We start from the raw sequence: 26,853 nt of genomic DNA, 5'->3' as shown, positions 1-26,853 counted from the left end.
AAGCACGGGGGTGGCAGCATCTGTTGTGGGGGTGCTTTGCTTCAAAAGGGACGGTGCACTTCACAAAATAGATGGCATCATGAGAAAGAAAAATGATGTGGATATATTGAAGCAACATCTCAAGACATCAGTCAGGAAGTTAAAGCTTGGTCGCAAATGTGTCTTCCAAATGGACAATGACCCCAAGCATACTTCCAAAGTTGTGGCGAAATGGCTTAAGTACAACAAAGTCAAGGTATTGGAGTGGCATCACAAAGCCCTGACCTCAATCCTATAGAAAATGTGTGGGCAGAACTGAAAAAGCGTGTGCGAGCAAGGAGGCCTACAAATCTGACTCAGTTACACCAGCTCTGTCAGGAGGAATGGGCCAAAATTCACTCAACTTATTGTGGGAAGCTTGTGGAAGGCTACCCGAAACGTTTGACCCAAGTTAAACATTCTATAGGCAATGCTACCAAATACTAATGAGTGTATGTTGTGGTTCATTTTTTTACTATCAAATGAGGAGAGAGAAACTTATCACACAAAAGTACAAAGGTCTTTCATATCCAAGATACACCCCTTTCAACCTACATGACGAACAACAGATACATAGAATGGGTCACAAGGTGAGACTTTTTAAATGAGAAAGGAGTATCCCGTAGCCAGATAGCATTCACTATAAATTATCGTTCAGCTTGGTCCCTAAGACGAGGTTCCTATCTCGTTCCTGTTACTCCTAGCACAAAAACACCAACTCGACCAATGGCATAAATCAATTGTCGACTCCAGACACTACCACACACATCCCCCAAGGCCAAAGGAGGGAGTGACTGGCGCACAGACATTGTGGAAACCAGTAATTGGTTCCCCATTAATCACACCATCCCTTCACATGGTTTAACAGATACATTCACATATGAAGACAATGTTCCCTCCTGTCCTCTTCCCTTTCTAAAATTCTGCATAGCACCAGGGACATGTGAAAGACAAGCCTGACCTCTCCCCTCTCTGGGCCCCAGGTGACTGAGCCCCAGCTGAGGGAAGAAGTGCAACTGCCAACACTAGAGTCCAAAGAGATACATTCTAATAACAAGTATATCACATAAGCATATTATGCAGATAAGACATCTTAATTATCTATGTTACCCAACTAATTCTGATTCATCCGCCACAATGTAAACTTCTGACCCACTGGGAATGTGGTGAAAGAAATAAAAGCTGAAATAAATCATTCTCTCTACTATTATTCTGACATTTCACATTCTCAAAATAAAGTGGTGATCCTAACTGACCTAAAACATGGAATTTTTACTTGGATTAAATGTCAGGAATTGTGAAAAAATGAGTTTAAATGTCTTTGGCTAAGATGTTTGTAAACTTCTGACTTCAACTGTATATGCATGGTCTAATATTTTGAAATAATTTAAAAGTAATTTTACCAATATATTATTGGGCCCATTTTTGGAGGTGGAAATTATATTTTAGATAGTGTCAGCATAATTTTATTTTCATTAATTTCAGAGTAGAATGTCCTTTTTAAAAGTCACCAGAACTGAGCTTCTCAGTCATTCTACATAAAAATTATTCTGGGGAGGACCGTGGATTCCTAAGCAAGGGGAATGGAATTGGCCAAACTTGCATGTACAAAAGTATCCTCTTTCCCTAAAAGCATGATGGTCATGGCTTTCTTACATGAAATTGGATATTAACTTGGCCCCCTGACATACGTTTCAGTCATGGGATTTTCTTTTGCTTTAAGCCCTGTACTCAATGACGTGTTGTACTTTCTCCAAACACAACACTTTGTATTGAGTAAAGTTAATTTCTTTGCCAATTTTTTTTCAGTTTTACTTCAGTGCCTTATTGCAAACAGAATGCATGTTTTGGAATATTTTTATTCTGTACAGGCTTCATTCTTTTCACTCTGTCATTTATGTTAGTATTGTGTAACTACCATCCTCAGCTTCTCCTATCACAGCCATTAAACTCTAACTGTTTTAAAGTCACCATTGGCCTCGCGGTGAAATCCCTGAGCGGTTTCCTTCCTCTCCGGCAACTAAGTTAGGAATGCTCGACTGAGAGACCTTACAGATAATTGTATGTGTGGGGTACAGTGATTAGTTAGTCATTCAAAAATCATGTTAAACACTATTATTGCACACAGAGTGAGCCCATGCAACTTATGTGACTTGCTAAGCACCTTGTTACTCCTGAACATATTTAGGCTTGCCATAACAAAGGGTTTGAATACTTATTGACTCAAGACATTTCAGCTTTTCATTTTTAATACATTTGTTAAAATTTGTCAAAACATAATTCCACTTTGACATTATGGGGTACTGTGTGTAGGCCAGTGACACAATCTCAATTTAAACCATTTTAAATTCAGGCTGTAACAACAAAATGTGGAAAAAGTCTAGGAGTGTGAAGACTTTGTGAAAACACAGTATATACGAACACCCTGAGAACATTATTTGGGTAAAGACAGGACATTAAGTTATGCATTTCCATTTTAGTCATTTAGCAGACACTCTTATCCAGAGCATCTTATAGTGAGTGCATACTTCATACTTTTTCATACTGGTTACCCGTGGGCATCAAACCCACAAAGTGCCATGCCCTACCAACTGAGCCACACTATTTGGCTGCACTTGGACAGGTTAGAAGAGGCACTTCGTGATTTGCAGAGATTATATATATTGAGACATAAAAGCCAGAATACTTATTTTGACATGGGTGTTGTCAGAATTTCAAAAACAAACTAAACGTAATAGTGTACAGTTCACAGCTTTTCTGTGCCAAACAAAGGCAGCTTTTAGTGAACCCTCACAGGAAAATCAATACAATATAATGTTAAGGCATTAGGCCTACCACTAAACTACAATACATGACCAAATGTATGTGGGACACCTGCTTGTCGAACATCTCATTCCAATATCATGGGCATTAACAGTGTTGTGTTCAAGACCACCTAAAGCAAGACCGATTCAAGACCGGGCAAATCGAGTCCGAGTCAAGACCGAGATTGGGAGGGGGACAAGGGGTCCGAGACCGAGTCAAGACCGAGATCGGGAGGGGGACAAGTGGTTCGGGACCGAGTCAAGACCGAGATCGGGAGGGGGACAAGGGGTTCGGGACCGAGTCAAGACCGAGATTGGGAGGGGGACAAGGGGCGAGACCGAGTCAAGACCGAGATCGGGACAAGGGGTTCGAGACCGAGTCAAGACCGAGGCCATGATTGTAATTTTGACAAATCATTACCATAACAAGAGTTCAAAATGTCCAGTATTTCAGTGTTCATATTTCAGAACATATGGATTCTTTAGATGTTCAGAATAGTGAAAAGAATGCATGCTGAAGTAAAATAAAGCCACTACAAATTATTACCAACCCAAACGCAGTGGGGAACAATGGGCCTTCTAGAATATTGAGTCATTGAAATTGAAACAATGTACCAGGTCAGCTGTGATTTACAACCTGATAGCAATATTTTTTGGACTACCAAGAAATGTATTGGTGGATTATATTAATTATGGATTGAACTGCCTCCATCTATTCTGCCAACAATGCCTTAGTGTACATCATGGAACATTGAGTCAAATATAACCTATTTTGAAAACCTCTTATGAAGTTGGTTTTGTAGCATAACTTGATATTTGTAGCAGAACTTGATATTTTTGACAGGTATTATATTATGATGGTCTGTTTGTTCATATCTGCAAAGTAGTTAATAAAACACTGTCAGCTTCACTTTAAACTTTAGGTCACTGGTTACTTTGTGTGCTAAACGTGAAATGTTTTTTGCAATGGGAAGGAATAGTACATTTCGATTGGGAAATGCTGTGATTATTATTTGACCCTGCTGGTCATCTATGAACATTTGAACATCTTGAAGAACAATCTGGCCTTTTTAATGACCATGTACACTTATAATATCCACCCGGCACAGCCAGAAGAGGACTGGCCACCCCTCAGAGCCTGGTTCCTCTCCAGGTTTTTTCCTAGGTTCCTGTCTTTCTAGGGAGTTTTTCCAAGCCACCGTGCTTCTACATATGCATTGTTTGCTGTTTGGAGTTTTAGGCTGGGTTTCTGTATAGCACTTTGTGACATCTGCTGATGTAAAAAGGGCTTGATAAATAAATGTGATTGATGAATGGTTGTGTTTTTGTATTCTTATGATTAAGACCTACAGGCTTATTATATCTGAGTTCATGGACTGCTTATCCTTTAACATCATACTGTGTGTGACTGCTCTCTTTCCATCGGCCCTATGCAGTGGTGCCTGGAGAAGTGGGTATACTCTAATTTTGCCAAGTTCCCAAACGACCTGCCCAGCGAAGGAAAGGAACACTGTATGAAAAATCCTATGTTTTCCTATAGATTTATCAGATATTCACTCTCAAAATCACACTATTTTAATTGAAAAAATAAAAAAAGGTCTAAGTCAACAACAATGCTTAAACAACATCAATCTGATTGGACGGCCCTGCCAGGTACTAGCTCTACAGTGGGTGTCTACGCCCCTGATGCAAACAGCGCATGATGACAATTGAGCATCACAAATAGCCTCCTAAGTAAACACATCGGGGTAAAATTTTTGAACACATGGTTTGTGTACCCGTTGTTGCCTTAGTTAGCATTTACTATCAAATCAAATTTTATTTGTCACATACACATGGTTAGCAGATGTTAATGCGAGTGTAGCGAAATGCTTGTGCTTCTAGTTCCGACAATGCAGTAATAACCAACGAGTAATTTACTGGTAGATATCATAAATTGAACCGTCTTTCTTACTTTACCGGCTACCGATGTCATTCTTCTGTGAGCTGCTCCATTTCAAATCCAATTGAGTGCTGCACACTTCTGCTGCCTGCAGATGATATTCCGCTGAAACTAGGCTATATGAGCAGCACGCATGTGCATTTATTTCACGTGCTTTGCGATTGTGTAGGCTACTTTGTGCATGATTTCTCTATTGTACTACATAATTGATAAATCGTACCTCCTCTACACATCATTAGGGAATAAGAAGTGAGTATAAAAAAGTGGTTATATGGTTTATACCTGCGTATACCCTCCACTACACCACTGGTTCTTTGTGTTTTACAAAAAGTGCACTCTCCTACATGAATGTGCTGTTATTACGGTTGCTGGCCTTTCAGAATCACAAACCAGTCACACACTGAAGGCCTGCCTATAGGTTCACAGCTGCACAAACATGTCTCTAATAGATCATGTAAAGATATTAAAGTTTCAAGAAAGGTGTGTATATATTTGGCCTGGCTATGCGGTTTTATGTGCTGACTGAATGGAAGCTGATAATGAGTTTTTTAGCAGTTTTAAAATATAGCAGTTTTGAAACTGCAGTCGACTGGTATTTCGGACGCAGTAATTGCAGAATTACTGCAGTTATACTGCACTGTAACTGCAGTCACACTGCAAAATTACTGCAGTAAAAAAAAACGTATTTTGGACGCAGTATTTGCAGTATACTGGAGTTATACTGGCTCTAACTACAGTTATACTGCACTCTGACTGCAAACATTTTTCTGGTCTTGAGAAGACATTACTAGTCCTCACTGTCTGAGACAAGACCAAGACACTCAATATGTGATCTCCAGACCGGACTCAAGACTGAGACAGGTCTTGAGTACGACAACACTGGGCATTAATATGGAGTTGGTCCCCCCTTGCTGCTATAACAGCATCCACTCTTCTGGGAAGGCTTTCCACTAGATGTTGGAATATTGCTGCAGGGACTTGCTTCCATTCAGCCAAAGGAGCATTAGTGTGGTCAGGCACTGATGTTGGGCAATTAGGCCTGGCTCGCAGTCACGTTCCAATTCATCCCAAACGTGTTCGATGGAGTTGAGGTCAGGGCTCTGTTCAGGCCAGTCAAGTTCTTCCACACCGATCTCAACAAACCATTTCTGTATGGACCTCGCTTTGTGCACAGGGGCATTGTCATGCAGAAAAAGTTAATGGCCTTTCCCAAACTGTTTCCACAAAGTTGGAAGTATAGAATCGTCTAAAATGTCATTGTATGCTGTAGTGTTAATATTTCCCTTCACTGTAACAAAGGGGCCTAGCCTAGCATGAAAAACAGCCCCAGACCATTATTTCTCCTCCACCAAACTTTACAGTTGTCACTATGCATTGGGGCAGGTAGCGTTCTCCTGGCATCCGCCAAACCCAGATTCGTCCGTCAGAATGCCAGTTGGTGAAGCGTGATTCATCACTCCAGAGAATGCGTTTCCACTGATCCAGAGTCCAATGGCGGCGAGCTTAACACCACTCTAGCTGATGCTCGGTATTGAGCATGGTGATCTTAGGCTTGTGTGCGGCTGCTCGGCCATGGAAACCCATTTCATGAAGCTCCCGACAAACAGTTATTGTGCTGACATTGCTTCCAAAGGCAGATTGGAACTCGGTAGTGAGTGTTGCTACCAAGAACAGACAATTTTTGCGTGCTACGCGCTTCAGCGCTCAGCGGTCCCGTTCTGTGAATTTGTTTGGCCTTGTTTGTTTGGCGGCTGAGCCGTTGTTGCTCCTAGGTATTTTCACTTCACAATAAGCAGCACTAACAGTTGACCGGAACAGCTCTAGCAGGGCAGAAATGTTACTAACTGACTTGTTGGAAAGGTGGCATCCTATGATGGTGCCACATTGAAAGTCACTAAGCTCTTGAGTAAAGCCATTCTACTGCCAATGTTTGTCTATGGAGATTGCATGGCTGTGTGCTCGATTTTATACACCTGTTAGCAATGGGTGTGGCTGAAAGCGCAAATCTACTAATTTGAAGGGGTGTCCACATACTTTTGTATATATAGTGCAGTTTCTACAGTTTATAGAGTGCAAATGTTACATTTTGCAGTATTGGCGTTTCAGTGCTGTATTCTTTAAAAAAAAGTTCAACAGGCGCCTCTCTCTCTCTCAGACAGTCTTGAAGCTGATGAGGTAGTCAGGGTAGGCCCCTGCATCCCAGAACACCACATAAATAAAGGGATTCTGCAGGTCATTGACAGCACAGTCATGCAGGCCCTGATGGAGATCAGTAGGGTTCAGAGGGTTCGGCTCCTTCATGCCCCGCACCCCTAGGCAGGGGTTACCCACTAGCACCCTGGCACGGTACATGTACTTAAGCCCACTGGCGTCTGGGTTGGAGTAGGCATCCTGGCACGAGTACCACGTCTCTTTGGCAAAGTAGGTCCCATCCCCGTAAACAGTAGCTGAAACCAAAGAAAATCCAAAAGAAACCGAATGATTCAAGAAAGTTTCAAGAAGTTAAATATGGAATGAAATGGAGGGTTTCACGACAGGAATCTATAATGACGAGACCGTTTTTTAAGTGATAATTTGTTTGAATCTTTGTTTGATTAAGCTCTACAGTGCATTACTGTTATGTGAATGGAGAGGACAGTGTAAGAGTTGATAAAGAATGTTCTTTACCGTTTCTCCCACAGAAGCTCCTATTGAAACCACAGGCATTGATTTTCTGACAGATGTCTTTGGTGGTACCATGGTAAAGGTTCAGCTCATTCTTGTTTTTAGGATACTTCTTATCCAACGCCTGTTTCTTCACTGCGTACCTCTGCCACTGGTCCTTGCTCTGAATCCTCTGGATCTGTTGATAAAGCATTATAGATATTGTCAGTAATACAAGCACTACATTCATCTCCTGGTTGTATATAATCTACACTGAACAAAAATATAAAAGCAATATGTAAAGTGTTGGTCACGTTTCATGAGGTGAAATAAAAGATCCCAGAAATGTTCCATATACACAAAAAGCTTATTTCTCTAAAATGTTGTGCACAAATTTGATTACACCTGTTAGTGAGCATTTCTCCTTTGACAAGCTTATCCATGAACCTGACATGTGTGGCATATCAAGAAGCTGATTAAACAACATGGTCATTACAAAGGTGCACCTTGTGCTGGGAACAATAAAAGGCCACTCTAAAATGTGCAGTTTTGTCACACAACACAATGTCACAGATGTCTCAAGTTTTGAGGGAGCGTACAATTGGCATGCTGACTGCAGGAACGTCCACCAGAGCCGTTGCCTAATAATTTAATGTTCATTTCTCTATCATAAGCTGCCTCCAACACCATTTTAGAAAATTTGGCAGTAAGTCCAACCGGCCTCACAACCGCAGACCATGTGTAACCACGCCAGCCCAGCCAGGACCTCCACATCTGGCTTCTTCACCTGTGGGATCGTCTGAGAACAGCCACCCGGACAGCTGATGAAACTGTGGGTTTTGCAAACTGTCAGAAACCATCTCAGGGAAGCTCATCTGCGTGCTTGTCGTCCTCAACAGGGTCTTGACCGGACCGCAGTTCGGCGTTGTAACCGACTTCAGTGGGCAAATGCCCACTGAAGGCAGCTTCGATGGCCACTGGCACGCTGGAGAAGTGTGCTCTTCACGGATTAATCCAGGTTTCAAATATACTGGGCAGATAGCGTGTATGGCGTGGTGTGGGTGAGCGGTTTGCTGATGTCAACGTTGTGAACAGAGTGCCCCATGGTGGGGTTATGGTATGGGGAGGCATAAGCTATGGAAAACGAACACTGTTGCATTTTATCCATGGCAATTTGAATGCAGATACCGTGACGAGATCCTGAGGCCCCGTTGTCGTGCCATTCATCCGCCGCGCCATTCATCCGCCGCCATCACCTCATGTTTCAGCATGATAATGCACGGTCCCATGTCGCAAGGATCTGTACATAGTTCCAGGAAGCTGAAAATGTACCAGTTTTTCCATGGCCTGCATACCCCCCAGACATGTCATCCATTGAGCATGTTTTGGATGCTCCGGATTGACGTGTACGACAGCATGTTCCAGTTCCTGCCAATATCCAGCTTCTTCGCACAGCCATTGAAGAGGAGAGGGACAACATTCCACAGGCCACAATCAACAGCCTGATCAACTGTATGTTAAGGAGATGTGTAGCACTGCTTTAGGCAAATGGTGGTCACACCAGATACTGACTGCTTTGTTCGATCCACCCCCCTACCTTTTTTAAAAAGGTACCTGTGACCAACAAGGTATCTGTATTCCCTAATCCATAGATTAAGGCCTAATTTATTTATTTCAATTGACTGATTACCTTATATGAACTGTAACTCAGCAAAATCTTTGAAATTGTTGCATGTTGCGTTTATACTTTTGTTCAGTGTATATCATATCAGTAATAGTTAATTTACCTGGACAATCTGAACGGTTGATTGTGTTTTAGTATTTGGTTTCTTGGAGGTTGCAACAAATTCCTTCTCTATGCTCTGGTACTCCCCTGAGTTAGAAGCCAGTGTGACTATCTCCAGATCCTTGCCGTCCATTCTGGTCCAGCTACGTGGGAACTGAATGACAGCTGAAAAACAGAAGCATAGAGGAAACCATTGAACAGATCATCAATGTAAAAACTCAGGATCAATTAGTTATTATCAAATACATTTTTATTATTTCAATTCCTATTCTCTTGATGCTCTGTATTATACACTTTTGATAAACTATACATTTGTATGAACTATAAATGATGCTTGACTATAAAGCTTTTCCTAAACATATAACCAAGGTATTACCTGTGTCAGAATCTGCCACAAGACTCCTTTTGACCCTGGTGATGGTCCCTTTGCTGTCAGTCTGCTGCATTCCGCTCAGATCAACAGTGAATGTCTCCCCCTGGTGGTTATATTTAAAACTCTTGTCTTTCCTGTGGCAGGCCAGCTCCAGGTCATAGCTGAGACTCTGATCCAGCTCTCCCCAGGCCTCTCCCTCTCCGGCCTCCCAGCGCACCGTCTCCCTCATCCTCTTCTCCTCTCCCTCCCGGTTATCCCTGTCCCTCGCCCCCAGCAGATAGTCCCTAATCTGGAGGACAGCGGAAAAAACGTCGTCTTTCTTCCCAGAGACAGTGACTTTGTTTGGGGATGCTACCAGGACACAGACCTGGTTATTCTGGCTCAGGGCCACGATGGCCTGTTTCTGCGGCTCCAGCAGCAGGGGCAGGTGGCTGGAGGGCAGGTCCTGGCTAACGCACTCCTCAGAGACCAGCTCGTCCAGAAGTTTCTTCACCTGAGCCAGGCTGGCAGGGGAAGGCCCGTACACCTCAGCCTCCATACTGGGGAAGACCACCGCTGCTGTGGCGCTGGCCAAACACAGGGCTGGTTTGGTAGGAGCAGGCTGGGCTGGTGTGTTTTCTTTTAACGTTTTTGATAACTTTTTGGCTGTTGTAGAAGTAAATATATACATAAATAATATATGAGAAACATGCATAGTAATACTTGTGGAAAAGATTAAACACCTGGAAAGGCTTAAACACTTGTAAAGAAACTATTTTAAAGGCTTATATAGTCATATTTCTGAAGACGATTAGGTTACTACTAACCAGCAGTCTTGGGTGTCACCTTTTTGAACTTTTTCATAACCTCATCAAAGTCCTTCATCATCTTGGTTTGGAATATAACAATGTGAATCGTTTTAACTGATGGGGTTCCGATGGTTTTCTGTAGCTCAGTTATTGCGTGCAACATTGCATTCCCAACCTCCACTGCTCCCAAGTTACCAGCACCTGTACAGGAGCATAAACATTTGTGTTTTTGGTGCCTAGTGTATTTCTTTATCATTACAGTACATGCAAAGCAAATAATAAATGGCACTTTTAGGTTTTTAACAACGATACTACAATGGTATTATGCCTACCTGTTCCAAGTGCTGGAATAGAGACCGACTGGATTTTCTTGTCTTCACACATCTTCAACACCTTGAGCATGGAGCTGGTGATCTCCTTCTCCTTGGTCTGCCCCACCATGTGAATGATGTGCTTGGCCTGGATGTTTCCAGGTTTGGTTATGACAACACCATCATTGGGTTGGGTCCCTGGGGTCAGAAAATAAATGCATTAGCATGTCTAACTTCTTACACAAACACCACTTTTTTTCCCAGCTACCCATATTTTAATTCTTGTTTACTTTGTTTGTATTTATGGAAGAAATGGAAGACTCATGCCTAAAGCTTTGCACTCGTCCACAACCGACTGTCCAGCTGCTTTTAGAATGGCTCCTGAAACACCTACACAGTGAGGAACAACATGAGTGTAATTATCTTCACCTGAAGACCTTTATGATGAAAGAATATCAGATATGTTCAGCTGATTTGAAAGTTGGAATAGGGATCTTGCCTGAGTTCAGATCGAGGCTTGAGTTTGTACTGCTGACGATGGCGTCTGTTTTCTCCTTAGTGATGTCCCCACATACCACCTTGACCTTCACTGGCCCAATTATTGCTTCAATGGTCTTTCCTGGATAAAGGGTAAAGGTTACAGAGGAAGAATAAGTAGCAGACATCAACTGTCGCAGAATATCACATGCTGTAATACATTGGAACTGTACAAACCTGTCTGGCCACTGCTGCCGTCTCCTTCCCCAGAGCTGGTGTCATCATCATCATCCTCAGAGTCACTGTCATCATCATCATCATCATCATCACTACAAAGATCATCTTTATCCTGGTTGAGAATCCAAAGAATGGGTTTAAAAACAATAACTATACACAGTAATGTAGACTGAGTGTACAAAACATTAGGAACACATTCCTAATATTTAGTTGCACCCCCATCCCTGTGGAAAGCGTTCCACAGGGATGCTGGCCCATGTTGACTGCAATGCTTCCCACAGTTGTGTCAAATTGGTTGGATGTTCTTTGGGTGGTGGACCATTCTTGATACACATACAGGAAACTGTTGAGCATGAAAAACTCAGCAGTGTTGCAGTTCTTGACACACTCAAACCAGTGCGCCTGGCACCTACTACCATACCCCATTAAAAGACACTTCAAATATTTTGTCTTGCCCATTCACCCTCTGAATGGCACACATATACAATCCATGTCACAATTGTCTCAAGGCTTAAAAATCCTTATTTAACCTGTCTCCCCCCTTCATCTACACTGATTGAATTGGATTTAACATGTGACATCAATAAGGGATCATTGCTTTCACCTGGATTCACCTGGTCAGTCAGTCATGGAAAGAGCAGGTGTTCCTAATGTTTTGTACACTAAGTGTAAGTATACTATACATCCACAGTAGGTCTGAAGTTAAGTTCTATTAACAATGGCAATATTATGACATTATTATTACAAAGTTAGTACATTTTTTATATTTCTTTAAAGCTAGAATCCTTAGCTACATACATTTTTGGACTTATAAAATGAATGATATGTACCCATTGATTCTTGAAGAATATAACTTATAAATGCCTCATGAGCTTAGTTGAAATGTTGTACCCCACCAGAACCCAAAATATAAGCTTGTTTTACTCCAATGTTTAGAAACAACATAAACATAAACAAACACTGTTTATCCTCAAAACATGTTTAAAACTATAATTTGAATCATGGATGGCCAGTCCTTGCATCCATAGCTCTGTCTATAGATCTGAGAGTGGTTCTCCAAAATTCTTTGTTATTGTTTCAATTACGGATTCTAGCTTTAACATACCATCTGTCTAGTCTTCCACTGGTTGAGCCCCAGCTGACACTCCTGCAGGACCTTGTCCTCATAGATGACAATGTAGATCAGTTTGATGATGGTAGGAACGAGGCACTGTGATAGATGATCCTGGATGCCCTGGAGGATGGCACCAATGGAGTCTGCACCATTAAGGCCGCCACCTCCTACAATGAGAACGTTTTTTATTAAATGTTTTTGAATCACTGCATTAGCTGTAGCTGAAAAATAGGACAATAGCTGTGGATAACTCAACAAAGTAAAATGCCTGCATGTTGGGAGCCTACAATAACAACTGTTTATAATAACCTGTAATAACACTGAACCACTAATAAACCATTGCCTACCAGTGCCCACAGCAGGGAAGGACACAGTTGTGATCTGTTTGTCCTCACAGCACTTCAGCACCTTGGTGACTCGTAGTGTAGTGTCAGCCACAGAGTGGGGCACCAGCATGTGGAGGATGAAGTCACACTGCAGGGCCCCTCCACTGGTCACCCCTGCTGCATCAGCCCTCAGAGGGCCTGTAGAAATAAAGCAGATGACACACGCAGAGAGACAGAGAGAGAGAAAAGAGTCAGACAGAATGGCTGTGATACACCACAGGGTACATTTTTCCTGAGATGGGAGACACTCACAAATGGTTTTGCACTCCTGTTCAACTGCGCTCCCAGCTGCTTTGAGAATCGCAGCACTAACTCCTGAAGAGAACATGTTTAAAATGAGGTTGTATCCAGTAGGTAGGAAGAAAGTTATATCAACAGAATAAATCATATTTTCCGGAGTGCGCTAGCAATGTAACATTTTATGTCGTTTTTTTTCAGTATACAGACCTCTTGTTAAGCTGATACTTGAGTTGGTGGTATTCACGATACCTCTGACAGTTTCTTGAGTGATGTCGCCTCTCCTCACTTCAATTCTGACACCATGGATTTTAACTAGGGGAGGGAAAAGGTCAACATTTCACCCACACACATTGTAATAATGATACCAATGCACATTTTAAAATAGGACACCATGAATTAATTTCAAACGTAAACAAATATGAATTAATTTCAAATTCAAACAAAGTATCAAAGTCAGACCTTGATTTGGGGGAAGACTGCACTGAGAAGGTGTAGATGTTGATGGAGCCTAGATAAAAACCCATCACCTCTAGTTATCACACTCATCAACAAAACAACAAAACATTTTCAAATGAGCCTTAGGTGAATTAAATCTACCTGCTCGATTTTGTGTGGGCCCAGGTTCCTTTCGTTAAAGTAATCTCTCAAGAGGTCAAAGATCTTTTGCTCAAAGGCCACTATGAAGATGATTTTGATGCTGGATGAAGACATCTGTGATATGTGGCTCTCCAGTCCTTTTAGTATGGCCTTGATGGAATCTTTGGGCTCAATCCCACCTTTCCCTGAAGCACAAGACATCAGCATCCAAAGTGAGAAATAGATCAATTGAAACAAATAAATTGATTGATTAATCATTACAAGTTACACTGGAATGGAACATTTAGTTTTACAATATATTTCAGTTGAATCACCTGTGCCAATAGTAGGAATGGACACTGTGACTGCCTTCCTGTGCTCACACAGATTAAGGACCTTCTCTATGGAGGTAGTGATATCTGCAGCATTCTTGGGCCCAACTATCTGAGCTATGTTCTTACAGTTCAGTTTCCCACCACATGAGAGCACAACATCATCGTCCTTCAGGACACCTGGGGAAATTGGGACAAAAAAAATCTGTATTCTGTGATTAAGGTTCAACACTAATGGTCTGGTAGCAAGCTGAATACTATATTATTTCTGGAAATATTGATTTTATAACCTAATCTTATCATATCAAGTATTATCGCTTCACTAAGTCCTCTTGTAAATGGGACTTCCTGGATAAATTAAGGTTGAATTAAAAAGTATACCTTACCAAGTGATTGTACCCTTGTTCTGCATTCATCCACTACTGATTTCCCAGCTTCCTTTAGGATGGCTCCAGACACACCTGTTGAGATAAGACATAAGTTAGAGACTTACCGTACACCGTCAAATGAAAACAAACTGAAAACAAAACGCGTGAACATGTCATTAAAAACATTAAAACACACTTGCCAGAATTAAGATTCAGATGATGGTTGTTGGAATTCACTATGACATCCACTGTCTCTTTGGTGATGTCTCCCTTCTTCAGGATCACTGACACTCCACTAATAATCACTGTTAATAGAATAAAAATGAAGAAAGCAGATCTAATTAAATGAAACAATTACCCCACCGAAGACATTCTTTAAAAAAGTAGGCAGCAACAATCAATACATTACAGAATTAAAACACACAACATGATCCAGCCTAAAAAAAGCATTTACACTCCTCCGTAAGAGTCTCCCAAAAATATTTTTAATTAATTCAGTGGCACTAACATATCTAGATGAAGCATGGATTGTAGACTATTCCATGCCTCTGGTGCACAAGAAGAGAATACAGTCTTGCCTAATACTGTGAATGTCCTGGGGACAACCACCTAACAGACCGGGTATGGTAACTGCTGGTGGTGAAGGAGACCAGACTGCAGAGGTAAAGAGGGAGTTTACCCAAAAGGGCTTTGTAGATGAACACATACAAATGTAGCTTCCTGCGCATATAAAGTGAGGTCCAACCTACCATTCGGTACAAGGTGCAATGGTGGGTGAGTGATTGGCATCTGTAATAAAGCGCAAGGATGCATGATAAACAGAGTCCAGTCTCTGTAAGACGGAGGAGGTTGCATGCATATACAACAAGTCACCATAATCAATTACAGAGAGAAAAATGTCCTGAACAAGCTTCTTTCTAGCCATAAGCGGGAAGCAAGCCTTATTACGAAAATAAAAACCCAATTTCAATTGAAGCTTCCTCACAAGATTAGCTAAATTAACTTTGAAGGACAACTTGTCATCCAACCATATACCTAGGTATTTGTAGGATGACACTTTCAATAGATAAGCCACCAGATGTGACAATGCTAACCTTCTCTGGCAGAGTTCGAGCTCTGGTAAAGGTCATGAATTTTGTTTCTTGTACATACAAGACATATAAGACCATAAAGGTAGGCCTGCAGTGACTGAAAGGCAGTCTGGAGCTCTTGAACAGCCTGAACCAGAGAAGGAGAAGATGAATATATGACTGTATCATCTACATTTAGATGTAACTTTTCTGGTTGCATCCCATTTCCCAAATCATTAATAGAAATTGAGAACAACACAGGAGCTAAAATGGAACCCTGGGGCACACCTCTATTCATCTCAAGAAAGCTAGACTTGTGATTGTCAGTATGTACACATTGTGATCTGTCAGAAAAATTGTTCCTAAACCAATTTACTGCCCCTTCACTGAGACCAATGTTACTGAGTCTTCCTAGCAACAATTCATGGTCAAATGAATCAAATGCCTTTGATAAATCCACAAACAGAGCAGCACAATGTTGCTTTTTATCAAGTGCATTAATGATGTAATTTGCCACTGCCATAGCTGCAGTTGTGGTGCTGTGCCCCAATCTAAAGCCAAACTGAACTCTGCTCAGTATGTTATTTTCAATGAAGATGTTTTTTTAACTGAGTTCACTAGGGATTCAGACTTCAGTAATAATACCAGCTGCTATTATTAAGAGGTAGGGATCCAGGTTGTCTGGACCTGCAGACATTTTAGTGTCTATTGCCTTCAGTGCTTTATAGACCTCAGCATAAGAAACAGGCTCAAGCCTGCTCAAGTCTGAGGGTGGTTTTAACCTTCTAGACTATGAATTGTATCAACTCGCTACCCAATGTTTTTACTTGTGACATATACACTGAGTATACCAAACATTAGGAACATTAGGAACAATCCTTGGATGGCTTTTAAGAATTCCCCGATAAATTGGTCCAAATGGAAAACTAAAGGCACAGAAACTGTAAATTATTTGGTAACAGGAAATACATTTAGTTATGGACTGACCAATGTAGATATTTTCAAATACATGCAAAATAAAAGTTACATATCACAACATTTTTTATTTGAAATCTTTTGGACATTGAGTCAGAAAAGGATGCTCATATGATAGGTTAGATATACAAAACCTGGTAGAGAACATATCCAACTGACAATCTCAGAAAAAATAAATAAACTATTGGAACCAAGACTTAAAAATAATTGATGTTGGCACAAGATGGAGGGAATGTTGGAGCATAACTAATGAAATTAAAGTTAACTAAAATGTCTGCTTAATTCAGTATAAACGAATGTATAGAATGTATTATACAAAAGACAAAATTCACAAATTCTACAGCATAACGGTCATGTCTTAAGTGTTAAACTAACAATTACTCAATATTCCATGCTTTCTGGGAATGCTATGAAGTCCAAAGGTTATGGGCGGAACTAGAAAGTTGCCTGTCAGAAATATTACAATGAAAACATACTTCTCATCACGCATCTTGAAAAACCTTATACTAAAAACTTGGAAATCATTTTGTGAGGACAGGGCATGCTATAGGTTTCCTGCAGTATTCAACCGTATGGTATGATTATACAAAAAGTATGGTTGAAGGAACTAACCTTTGATGTCTGAGCCTGGCTTAGCCACTAGGGCTGGTGGTGGATGTGTGTTATGTGGGGCAGTGGCTGCAGAGGGAGCAGTTGGAGTTGTGCCTGTTGCTGTTTTGTTGGTTATTTGTTGTCGACGATAACCCTGTTCAATGAAGTGGACAAGAAGAGGTTTGACTTTCAACAGGAATACTTGACCCCATTTACAATAACACTGCACATTTCCTCCTTAATCAAACCCAACCATGTACCAAGGTTTGACATGGTATGTTAATCACAGGTATAGCCAGGTGGCATTATAAACAAACACTAAACATCGAATGGAATGTTGAGAAGTGGACTTACCTCTCCTTCAATGGCTGACTGGAACTCCCCCACTATCTTGGCATCGGAGTCTATCACAAATATGTTCCTCAGGTGTTGGGGTTTCTGTTTAATGAAACCAAGGACTCCCTTGATAACTGCTGCACAGCTCTCTGTGACGGGAAAACCAAAGGTACCGCACCCCATCGCTGGCATACATATGGAGACACACTTCTTGATGTCTGCTTTCAGTAAACTGTTCTGGACCGTCAACTGTAGATTGATATTTTTAAGAGTTGAGGTGTTCTTCCCCCATACTGGAATCACTGCATAGATGAGGTGCTGAGCTCCAAGGGTGCCTGGGTTGGACAAGACCACATCTCCTGGCTGTAGAGTCTGCCTCTCCTTCAGGAACTTGTCAAACACCTTCCTGATATCAGGCCCACCAATCCGAAGGAACTGCTTGGCGATCGGAGTATCAAAGGACAGACTGCTGCTCAGAGGGCAGATCAAAGCATCTGCAGCATGTTTGGAGATGTTACCCTGACCAACAGTTAAAGTGAAGCAACGTTCAATGTTGTATCTGTATTTCTGACAGTGGGTAATCACTGGTGATAGGTAGAGTTTGCACCCTAAATCCTTGAACTTAGACTGCAGATCCACTTGGTTTTTCTCTAGGACTTTGGACTCTCCGGCTTTGGAGTATGTGTACCTCTCCGTTGTAATTGTACTGACCTGCTGTTTCACTGCATCTACGGCCTCTTTGATTTTATCACTCGCTGCCGTGATCTTCAGACAAGGAGATCCTAGTGTTTTGCATGGCAGTATAGTCACGCCCAGAACCTTGATTTCAGGGACCTCTGAGAGGTTCATGCAAGAGGCCACAAACTCTACTTCCTGGACTGATTTGAGAGAGACATCCACTGTTTCCGGCTTCTTGTTGTCCAGGTATCCCCTCAACTTCCCTGCCACATTTGCCACCACACTGGAGAATCCACAGACTCCAATCTTCTCCTGTGTTACTGAGATGCTGACATTGTGGTTGTTCTTGGTGAATTTGAGGTCGCCATTAAGTATGGCAAAGAACTGTGTCCATTGTTCGCCATTGGTCACATGGGCTTGGTCTGGTGTGAGTTTGATGACTTCCTCTTTGATGACCTCATGTAATGTGTCTTCAGCTCTCTGGATGTCAGCTCTTTCTGCAAGGATCTGGATGGAACCATCACCAAGGAGGAATACAGACGATATGTGGTTCTGGGCAAAATGCTTCCTCTCAAACTTCTTCAGGTCCAGAGATTTCAAAAACTCCATCATAGGCACTGATACATTAAGCAGTCTGGTTTCAACATTCCCCATTGCCTCATGGACAACACCTTCTGCGGTACTCACCTTGTTCTCCAAACCCTTTAGACATATGATGAAACTTTCTTCATCTTTGGAAAACTCCACGTCCACTAGTTTGCCAGAGACAAGATCCCAGATGATCTCAAACTTCTCTTTGGAGTCCAGTGAGATTTTTCTTACTATTGTGTTCCTCTCCATCTGAAGCTCATCACTGACCTTCTTCACCATGTGCTCAATCTTCTCCACAAGGGTCTTCACCTCATTCTGCACTCCTACCACCACAATCTCACCATTGCTCTTCTTGTAAGAGATGCTGGCATCAGAGGATTTGAGACCAAGACAACTATTCTCAACCCTTTCCCAGACCTCCACCGCTGTGGGCAGCTGAACCTCTTTGTATTTCTCTAGCAAGGCCAGAGCCTCTCTCCGGGCAATTCTTCCCCATTTAGGGCCCAGTCTGAGCATGCCCAAGGACTCCTTCTCCATGGTCATGTCCAGCTCCATCTGTGGGGGTTCTGTGATCATATTGAAGGAGATGCTAGCATTGACCTTACGTAGTCCAGTTGTTAAATCCTGCTTGCGGGCTTCATCACATTTAATGAAGTCAAAAAGTGCTGAACTGAGACAAAGGGCTATGTTAGAAGGGATGTCTGATTGGGGAGCTGTTTGCCCTGTTAACGCCTTCTGCAGACTGGAGTAGAATAGCTGAGCTATGAGGTCCACCCCACCGAAATGATGCTTGTGTTCCGCCACCTGATAGGCAACTGAAATAAGGTGAACAGAGGGCAGAATTATTTACTGAACACGTTAGCTTAAAACGTCATCCTATTTCTAGAGGATAATGTAATTGAAAAGGGGCCTACCATGACAGTCTTCAAAGGTGATGACCATGCTCTTGCCCTTGGTAACCCAGATCTGGGACTTGATATCTCCTCCTTTGCTCCTTTTGCTGGAGAAGTAGAGATTGAGGGCCTCCTCCACTCCTCCTTTGATTTGGCTCATGTCTCCCTGGACAAGCACAGAGTCTGTCAGCTCTAAACGACACGCCCCGATCTCCATGCCCTGGAACTTCTTTGATGAACATTTCCTAAGGAAGGACTTTATGTCTGCATAACATAAAATGTTAATAGTTAGATTAGTATTGTATGCCGTTTTTTGGTCATTGAACTTAATTTAATGGCGTAATATTAGAGATAATGTGTATACATCTTTTTGATGTATCTGTGGACCCACCAATGTTCTGTTTGAAGCTGACCACTACTCTGTCTCCATCGTCCATGATCTCCCAGGCATGCTCAGCCCCTTGGCTGCAGCTGCCGATGAACAGAGAGATGATGTCGCACTTGCAGCTCTCATTAAACCCAGTCAGGACGAAGCGCCTGTTGTCCAGTTTCCCTTCCACAGCAGTCTCATTGTACACCTCCACAGAAATGCCATACTGATGCTCCTTCTTGGCAAGGACTTTCTCTGCATCTGACAGGAGGTAAAGAATTTATTGGTGGGCATGATTGTCCAAACAGACTCAAGAAATAAACTCATATGATGTTCACCTGTTGATATAAGTAGATGACATGTAATGTAACAATGTAAATTCTCTAAAATGCAAAGACTCAAATAGCAGCCATTGTGTTCTTGTGACTGGGAAGGAAGCATTTCCTCATGACCCCTATTCCCAGCTGAGATGAGACATTCCATTTTACAGTCATAGCAAAGTAACCTCTGAATGATAAACAAGTATGGCAGATCTAATTACAGTGTTTATTCCAACAGGCACAAAGTGGAAATGTACACTGATTACAGTAAAATAAATCCAAGTGCGTGGTTAATAACTCCCACATACAGTAAATCCACAATATAATATTAATTTGAGGAAAGACATTTTTTATTATATAAGTCTATGTAAAATAACTCCTTACCTGACTGAAAGGACAGTTTGAGGATCCAGCTATTCTTGCCATGTCTTGTAATGCTGACCCCTTCTTCTTCCGATGCAAACTGGTCAAAATACAATTTAAGGAGCTCCTTTTCGAGTTCCTTGGTGGTTCTAACAAGCAGTGTATATGTGTCTGCTTTAATATCCTTATCCTCCACTGAATCTGAAAAATAAACAGAAAGACACACACACACACACACACACACACACACACACACACACACACACACACACACACACACACACACACATACACACACACACACACACACACACACACAGAGCGAGAGAAAGAGAGAATTGACATGAATGTGATTCCCATATTGATGTTATATATTGATGAATAAGTGTCTTTATGAATATCAATCTTACCTGCTTGACTATCTGACACTGGCTGCTACATCACAGATAAAGACAGGCACAGAAAAACACATGTCAAAATATTGTAATATGGCAAACTTGCAATATATGCAATATAACAAATAAACAAATGCTCACCTTCTCTTTGGTGTTGAGTGCAGATTTCCCCACAAGAGTCAGATTGTCTCTTTTTGGTAAGAGAGGTGGTTTAATATTCTTCACTTTTGTTTCACCGCCATTCTCTTTCAGTTTCACTTGAAGCTCAACCACCCCAATGGGTTTTTTAAAATCTATCTTATGATCTCTTTTAGCCAACACTTTCTGCAGAGCTGGGGAAATGATCAAATACCATCATTAGGTACAGTATATGTAGTCTTGGCCTAATTAATCCATTGTACAAAACCAGATTCTGCTGTTTTGGCTCCTAAGACATTACATTACTGAACACAATCTTGGTGCTTCAGAACTTTGTCAAAATACTTAGATTGTTTACATTAACTGTTTATCACAATACTTCAGATATAGGCCTGGGCACAATAGATACACTGTATAATTAGGCTAATTTATTCACAATCAGATTGTGTCTAAATTGACAGCATGTAAATATCTTGATTTCAAAATATTTTTATAATTACATGCATCTTCGAGGTAAACGAGCAGAGCCTTCTTCTTGTCCCCAGGATAGTCTTGAATTTGTAATACCTCTCCTCCAGACCTTCTTTTGTTTTTGAAGTACAAATCCAACTTGGATCTAATTTTGTCTAGGTCGTCTGGCAGACCCTCCAAAATCACTGTTTTTTCCGTCATTATTCAGACAATTAGGTCGACCTATATTGATTGAAACATGATAATATTTGTATGACTCTTATTTCAGAAACTTTGATTGCTCACCTGTCCTGTTGAAGTGACAGTTCGTGTCTCAGGGGAAAGACGATTCTGAAATTCGACACTAATAACACTTCGGTTATTATGGAAAACCCGTGCTAATATGTTGTGTTGTGCCCTGATGGTTGCGCCCTGTATAGTGCATAAAATAACTTTCACTTTTGATTTTAACCTCGTGACTTCGAGGAACTTGGAAGTATTACTGAACAAGAAAGAGAATCGGTTCTCCACTGAGGTAAAGCCAGTTTCAAATGGGATATTCGACGGATATTCGCGCTTTCAAACCACTCGAGTCACAGACTCCAAATAAGTGTCATGATATTGGAAAAATTGCGCACAACATTGAACAGGTCTTATTTTCACGATTTGGACATTCATTCGCTTTCCAAAGCTAATAAACATGTGGAAATGTGAGCAGCATTTTGTATTCCTAGATGAATTAGTTAGGGAGCCTAAACAATGTTTAAACTTTTTTACATTCGAATTTCAATAGCTCCTTGGTCATGTGACCTATTTGACTCAAACAAGGTTCAGAATGTCCACTCAGTGGGCCTACACATTGCACACCCCTTAGTTTGTCCATTTTCATCTCACACGTTTTTACATAAATGTTTTAAAATTCAAAATTTCAATAGCTCCTTGGTCATGTGACCTAATGACTTCAAACAAGGTTCAGAATGTACACTCAGCGGGCCTACACATTGCAGACCTTTTAGTTTGTCTATTTTCATCTCACGCAATTTTTCTGTGTTTTTCAATGTTTCTAATTTCAATAGCTCCTACAAAAATAACTGACTTCAAACAAGGTTCAGAATGTCCACCCCTCTGTCAATTTGACCGGCAGGCTGTAACAACAGATTGCTTTGATATGAACTTAATATGAGGGGACTAAAAAGAAACAAACACTCACAGTATTGACTCTGCTGGCTTCAGATCTATGCCCAGATCCCTGAGAAGAAAGTGAAGTTTACCAGTAAGGAGAACGAGGGCAGCGATGACAGCGGTCAGTGCATCAAGGAAAAAGGTACAGATATGAACAGACAAAGGGACCATGTCTTCTCATTTTGGATTAGCCTTTGATATATAATAGGCTAGATCACTTACTTTTGTGGCTTGATAAAGGACAAAGTAATGTATAGTAATGTACTGTACAAATCAGATTTGATCCTATTCCAGAGTTATCTATGTTCATTGTATGTGTAATACTGGGATTCCCCTTTTTTCCCTAGTGGCAGCCCAGATCCTGAAGATGGCCAAGTGCACTGTGTCCTGTGACAAAGACAAGGTGTATATGAAGCCTAAAAGCCTTACACTGGACCCCTCTGTCAAGTTTGAGGTACAGTAGTTCACACAATTAATGTTATAATTAAGTACCTTGAAGACATTAAAGAGTGACTGCCTTTAAAAAGCAACAAATCCCTGTGAAAATGGACTATGTGGCATCGATTTGAGTCAGAAACAGTTATTCTACTGTCAAAATTGACTACAAAGTGTAAATAGGTTAACTTTTGGTCATAAAGTCAGTCTCTTCTAAAACTGAGTTTGGAACATCTGTGCGTCACAACGGGTAAATTAAGCTTGGGTTTTGATTTGATGATGTCCATTTGCCCACTAACATGGGGTGAACAGCTGCGGTGGTTGCTCTATCCAATAGCATAGACAGTGAGACACACCTGACCAGCACCTCCAACTTTGTTTTCATAAGACAAAACGTTGCACATTTTCTGACTTGAGAAATAATGCACCAAACACCTTAGTTAGATGTAAAATTAAAACATCCTTGGCAAAAACATCATTATGGTTATTTTGAGGAAGTGAAATAGGCTTCCGTGCCTACAGTGTCTCATGGGGGACAAACGTCAATAACCAAATGGGGATGAAACACACCTCCAAAACTGAAATCTCGTTTTTCTAATGAGCAACAGACAAACACACGTGCCAATCGGTGTGTTTAGTGGCCCTTAAAAGACAATCTCCTCTACTTGATAATGATTTCATTTACCAAGGAGTCTGTGTGTGTGCTAGGCTAGGGAATAACCGTCTTTACTGCAAAGTGTAACGGCATGTTCCAATCTACTTTGAGTTAGGAGTTAGGGGTACGTTCAAGAAAATTTGTCCACCATTACTTATATTATGGCTGATTTAGTGCTGTACTGTTGACAAGGTGGCACACTGTGAACAAGGTTTGTGGCTGTCACTGTGCAGGTGCACCTTGATGTCTCCACAAAGACAGTCAACTTCTCCAATGTCCCCCCCCCCCCCTTCCCAATGCCTGAGGAGCAAATGAGAGATTGTTTGGAGATTAGCTTCTCCAAGCCCAGTTGAGGGGGAGGAGAGGTGGAGAGGTTGGACTATGACATGTACTCTGGGAAAGGAAAAATCACCTTCCTCAACACTGGAGGTACAGTAGATCTATTCTATTAATCATTAGTGTGTGTGTGTGTGCATGTTCACTCACACTGCACACTGCCTTAACCCATCTGGACAAGAGGAATACCTACGTAAGAATGCTGTTCATCGACTACAGCTCAGCATATAACACCATAGTACCCTCCAAACTCGTCATTAAGCTCGAGACCCTGGGTCTCGACCCCGCCCTGTGCAACTGGGTCCTGGACTTCCTGACGGGCCGCCCCCAGGTGGTGAGGGTAGGAAACAACATCTCCACCCCGCTGATCCTCAACACTGGGGTCCGCACAAGAGTGCGTTCTGAGCCCTCTCCTGTTCTCCCTGTTCACACATGACTGCGTGACCATGCACACCTCCAACTCAATCATCAAGTTTGCAGACGACACTACAGTGGTAGGTTTGATTACCAACAACGACGAGATGGCCTACAGGGAGGAGGTGAGGGCCCCCGGAGTGTGGTGTCAGGAAAATAACCTCACACTCAATGTCAACAAAACAAAGGAGATGATCGTGGACTTCAGGAAACAGCAGAGGGAGCACCCCCCTATCCACATTGACGGGACAGTAGTGGAGAAGGTGTAAAGTTTTAAGTTCCTCGGCGTACACATCACGGACAAACTGAAATGGTCCACCGACACAGACAGCGTGGTGAAGAAGGTCTGCACCTGAGGTCTGAACAACGCATCACCGGGGGCAAACTACCTGCCCTCCAGGACACCTACACCACCCGATGTCACAGAAAGGCCAAAAAGATCATCAAGGACAACAACCACCCGAGCCACTGCCTGCTCACCCCGCTATCATCCAGAAGGCGAGGTCAGTACAGGTACATCAAAGCGGGGACCGAGAGACTGAAAAACAGCTTCTATCTCAAGGCCATCAGACTGTTAAACAGCCATCACTAACATTGAGTGGCTGCTGCCAACATACTGACTCAACTCTAGCCACTTTAATAATGGAACATTTATGTAATAAATTTTTCACTAGCCACTTTAAACAATGCCACTTTATATAATGTTTACATACCCTACATTACTCATCTCATATGTATATACTGTACTCTATACCATCTACTGCATCTTGCCTATGCCGTTCGGCCATCACTCATTGTGAAATTGTTAGATTACTTGTTAGATATTACTGCATGGTCGGAACTAGAAGCACAAGCATTTCGCTACACTCGCATTAACATTTGTTAACCATGTGTATGTGACAAATAACATTTGATTTGATTTGTGAGTGCAGTATTCAACATGGTTAAGCAGAGAAGAAAATATAATTTTTGTCTACTATGTGGCAGAGAGTCTGGCCCTGAAAAGGAAGTACAGTGTGGATGTCGACCGTGAAGTGAACGTTGGCCTCGTTTACAGTTACCAGCTGAAGAAGTTTTTGGTAAGATAAATGATATTCACTAATCTTTCCCCTGTCATTTATTTATGTACTGTATGTCATAAGCATTGCCCAATCAGGCACCACATGCTACTTTATTGGGTTATATATTCTCTGTTGGAGCAGGACATTAACACATGCCTATCTACTGTGTGGTAGTCTCCTGTGACAGAATGCTAACAGAAATCCAGACTTGGTTCTGGTTGTGTTTCGAAATTAACACTGGAACTTTTCTCCACTCTGTTATTCCAGACGTTCTGCGGCACTCCGAAGCGCACCATCCTCCTGAACCATATAGAAGACACCCTGGATGAGGAGGACCTGCGGGACTACCTGGAGATTTACTTCCAGAATCCCAGTAACTACGGTGGGGAGCTGGAGTGCATCAAGCTCGTCTCCAGGGGCAAGCAGGTGAAAGCCTTCTTCACTGAGGATGCCGCTGAGGTGGAGGCCTAACATTAACACTAACTGCCATCCTCTTACAGTACATCTATACTCATGTTCCTTAGTACTTGGTACCACAGGAATATGCCTTAGAAATTATGCATTAATCAGCATTCACCATGAACTCTACACCCCACTGACATTTAGCACTATATGATGCCAAAACGGATATGTAAGTCTTATACAAAGTTTAATGGTTTTCTGTAGGAGACAGATGGCTGTGGAATGTGTTGGGGGAGACAGGTGGAGATCTTTGAATTAGGCCTCAAGGGGGTTGAGTTCAGGTCAGTTTCCCTTAGGCGAGAAACAATGGTTTATTATCCTATCACTTCGTCTTCCTGTCGGACCATAAAACATAAATAAAATACCAGGGTATAGTGATGTAGTAAATTAATGTCACCAGGTGTGGAGGTGTAACTAGGGTATAGTGATGTAGTAAATTAATGTCACCGGGTGTGGAGGTGTAACTAGGGTTTAGTGATGTAGTAAATTAATGTTACCAGGTGTGTAGGTGTAACCAGGGTGTAGTGATGTAGTAAATTAATGTCACCAGGTGTGAAGGTGGAGGTGTAACTAGGGTGTAGTGATGTAGTAAAATGAATGTCACCAGGTGTGGAGGTGTAACCAGGGTGTAGTGATGTAGTAAAATGAATGTACCATGTGTGGAGGTGTAACCAGGGTGTAGTGATGTAGTAAATAATGTCACCATGTGTGGAGGTGGAGTGTAACTAGGGTGTAGTGATGTA

General features: G+C 41.8%; 1 protein-coding gene and 1 pseudogene across 2 annotated transcripts; one reads left to right on the top strand and one right to left on the bottom strand.

The window, feature by feature from the left end:
• Positions 1-1,859: 1,859 nt before the first annotated feature.
• LOC111976472 (protein mono-ADP-ribosyltransferase PARP14-like) lies at positions 1,860-21,996 on the bottom strand. Of its 2 annotated transcripts, none has more exons than XM_024005317.3 (26): positions 21,616-21,996; positions 21,119-21,309; positions 20,993-21,017; positions 20,604-20,783; positions 19,921-20,160; positions 19,551-19,793; positions 17,386-19,451; positions 17,053-17,185; positions 14,596-14,700; positions 14,414-14,488; positions 14,031-14,207; positions 13,717-13,901; positions 13,579-13,627; positions 13,327-13,431; positions 13,132-13,194; positions 12,841-13,017; positions 12,485-12,660; positions 11,380-11,491; positions 11,165-11,284; positions 10,993-11,055; positions 10,687-10,863; positions 10,373-10,555; positions 9,570-10,211; positions 9,195-9,358; positions 7,432-7,606; positions 1,860-7,211 (listed from the first exon to the last, which is right to left on the bottom strand). In XM_024005317.3, exons 1-26 carry the CDS (start codon positions 21,785-21,787, stop codon positions 6,916-6,918), a joined length of 6,294 nt encoding a protein of 2,097 aa, XP_023861085.1. In that variant the 5' UTR covers positions 21,788-21,996; the 3' UTR covers positions 1,860-6,915. The 2 variants fall into 2 exon arrangements, with proteins under 2 accessions (XP_023861085.1, XP_023861094.1); XM_024005326.3 differs by having other exon boundaries at positions 20,993-21,014.
• Positions 21,967-26,853, top strand: LOC139029026 (N-myc-interactor-like; annotated as a pseudogene).

Source organism: Salvelinus sp. IW2-2015, linkage group LG2, assembly GCF_002910315.2.
Source record: "Salvelinus sp. IW2-2015 linkage group LG2, ASM291031v2, whole genome shotgun sequence".
NCBI lineage: Eukaryota > Metazoa > Chordata > Actinopteri > Salmoniformes > Salmonidae > Salvelinus > Salvelinus sp. IW2-2015.
This window is presented reverse-complemented; position numbering and strand designations above follow the sequence as displayed.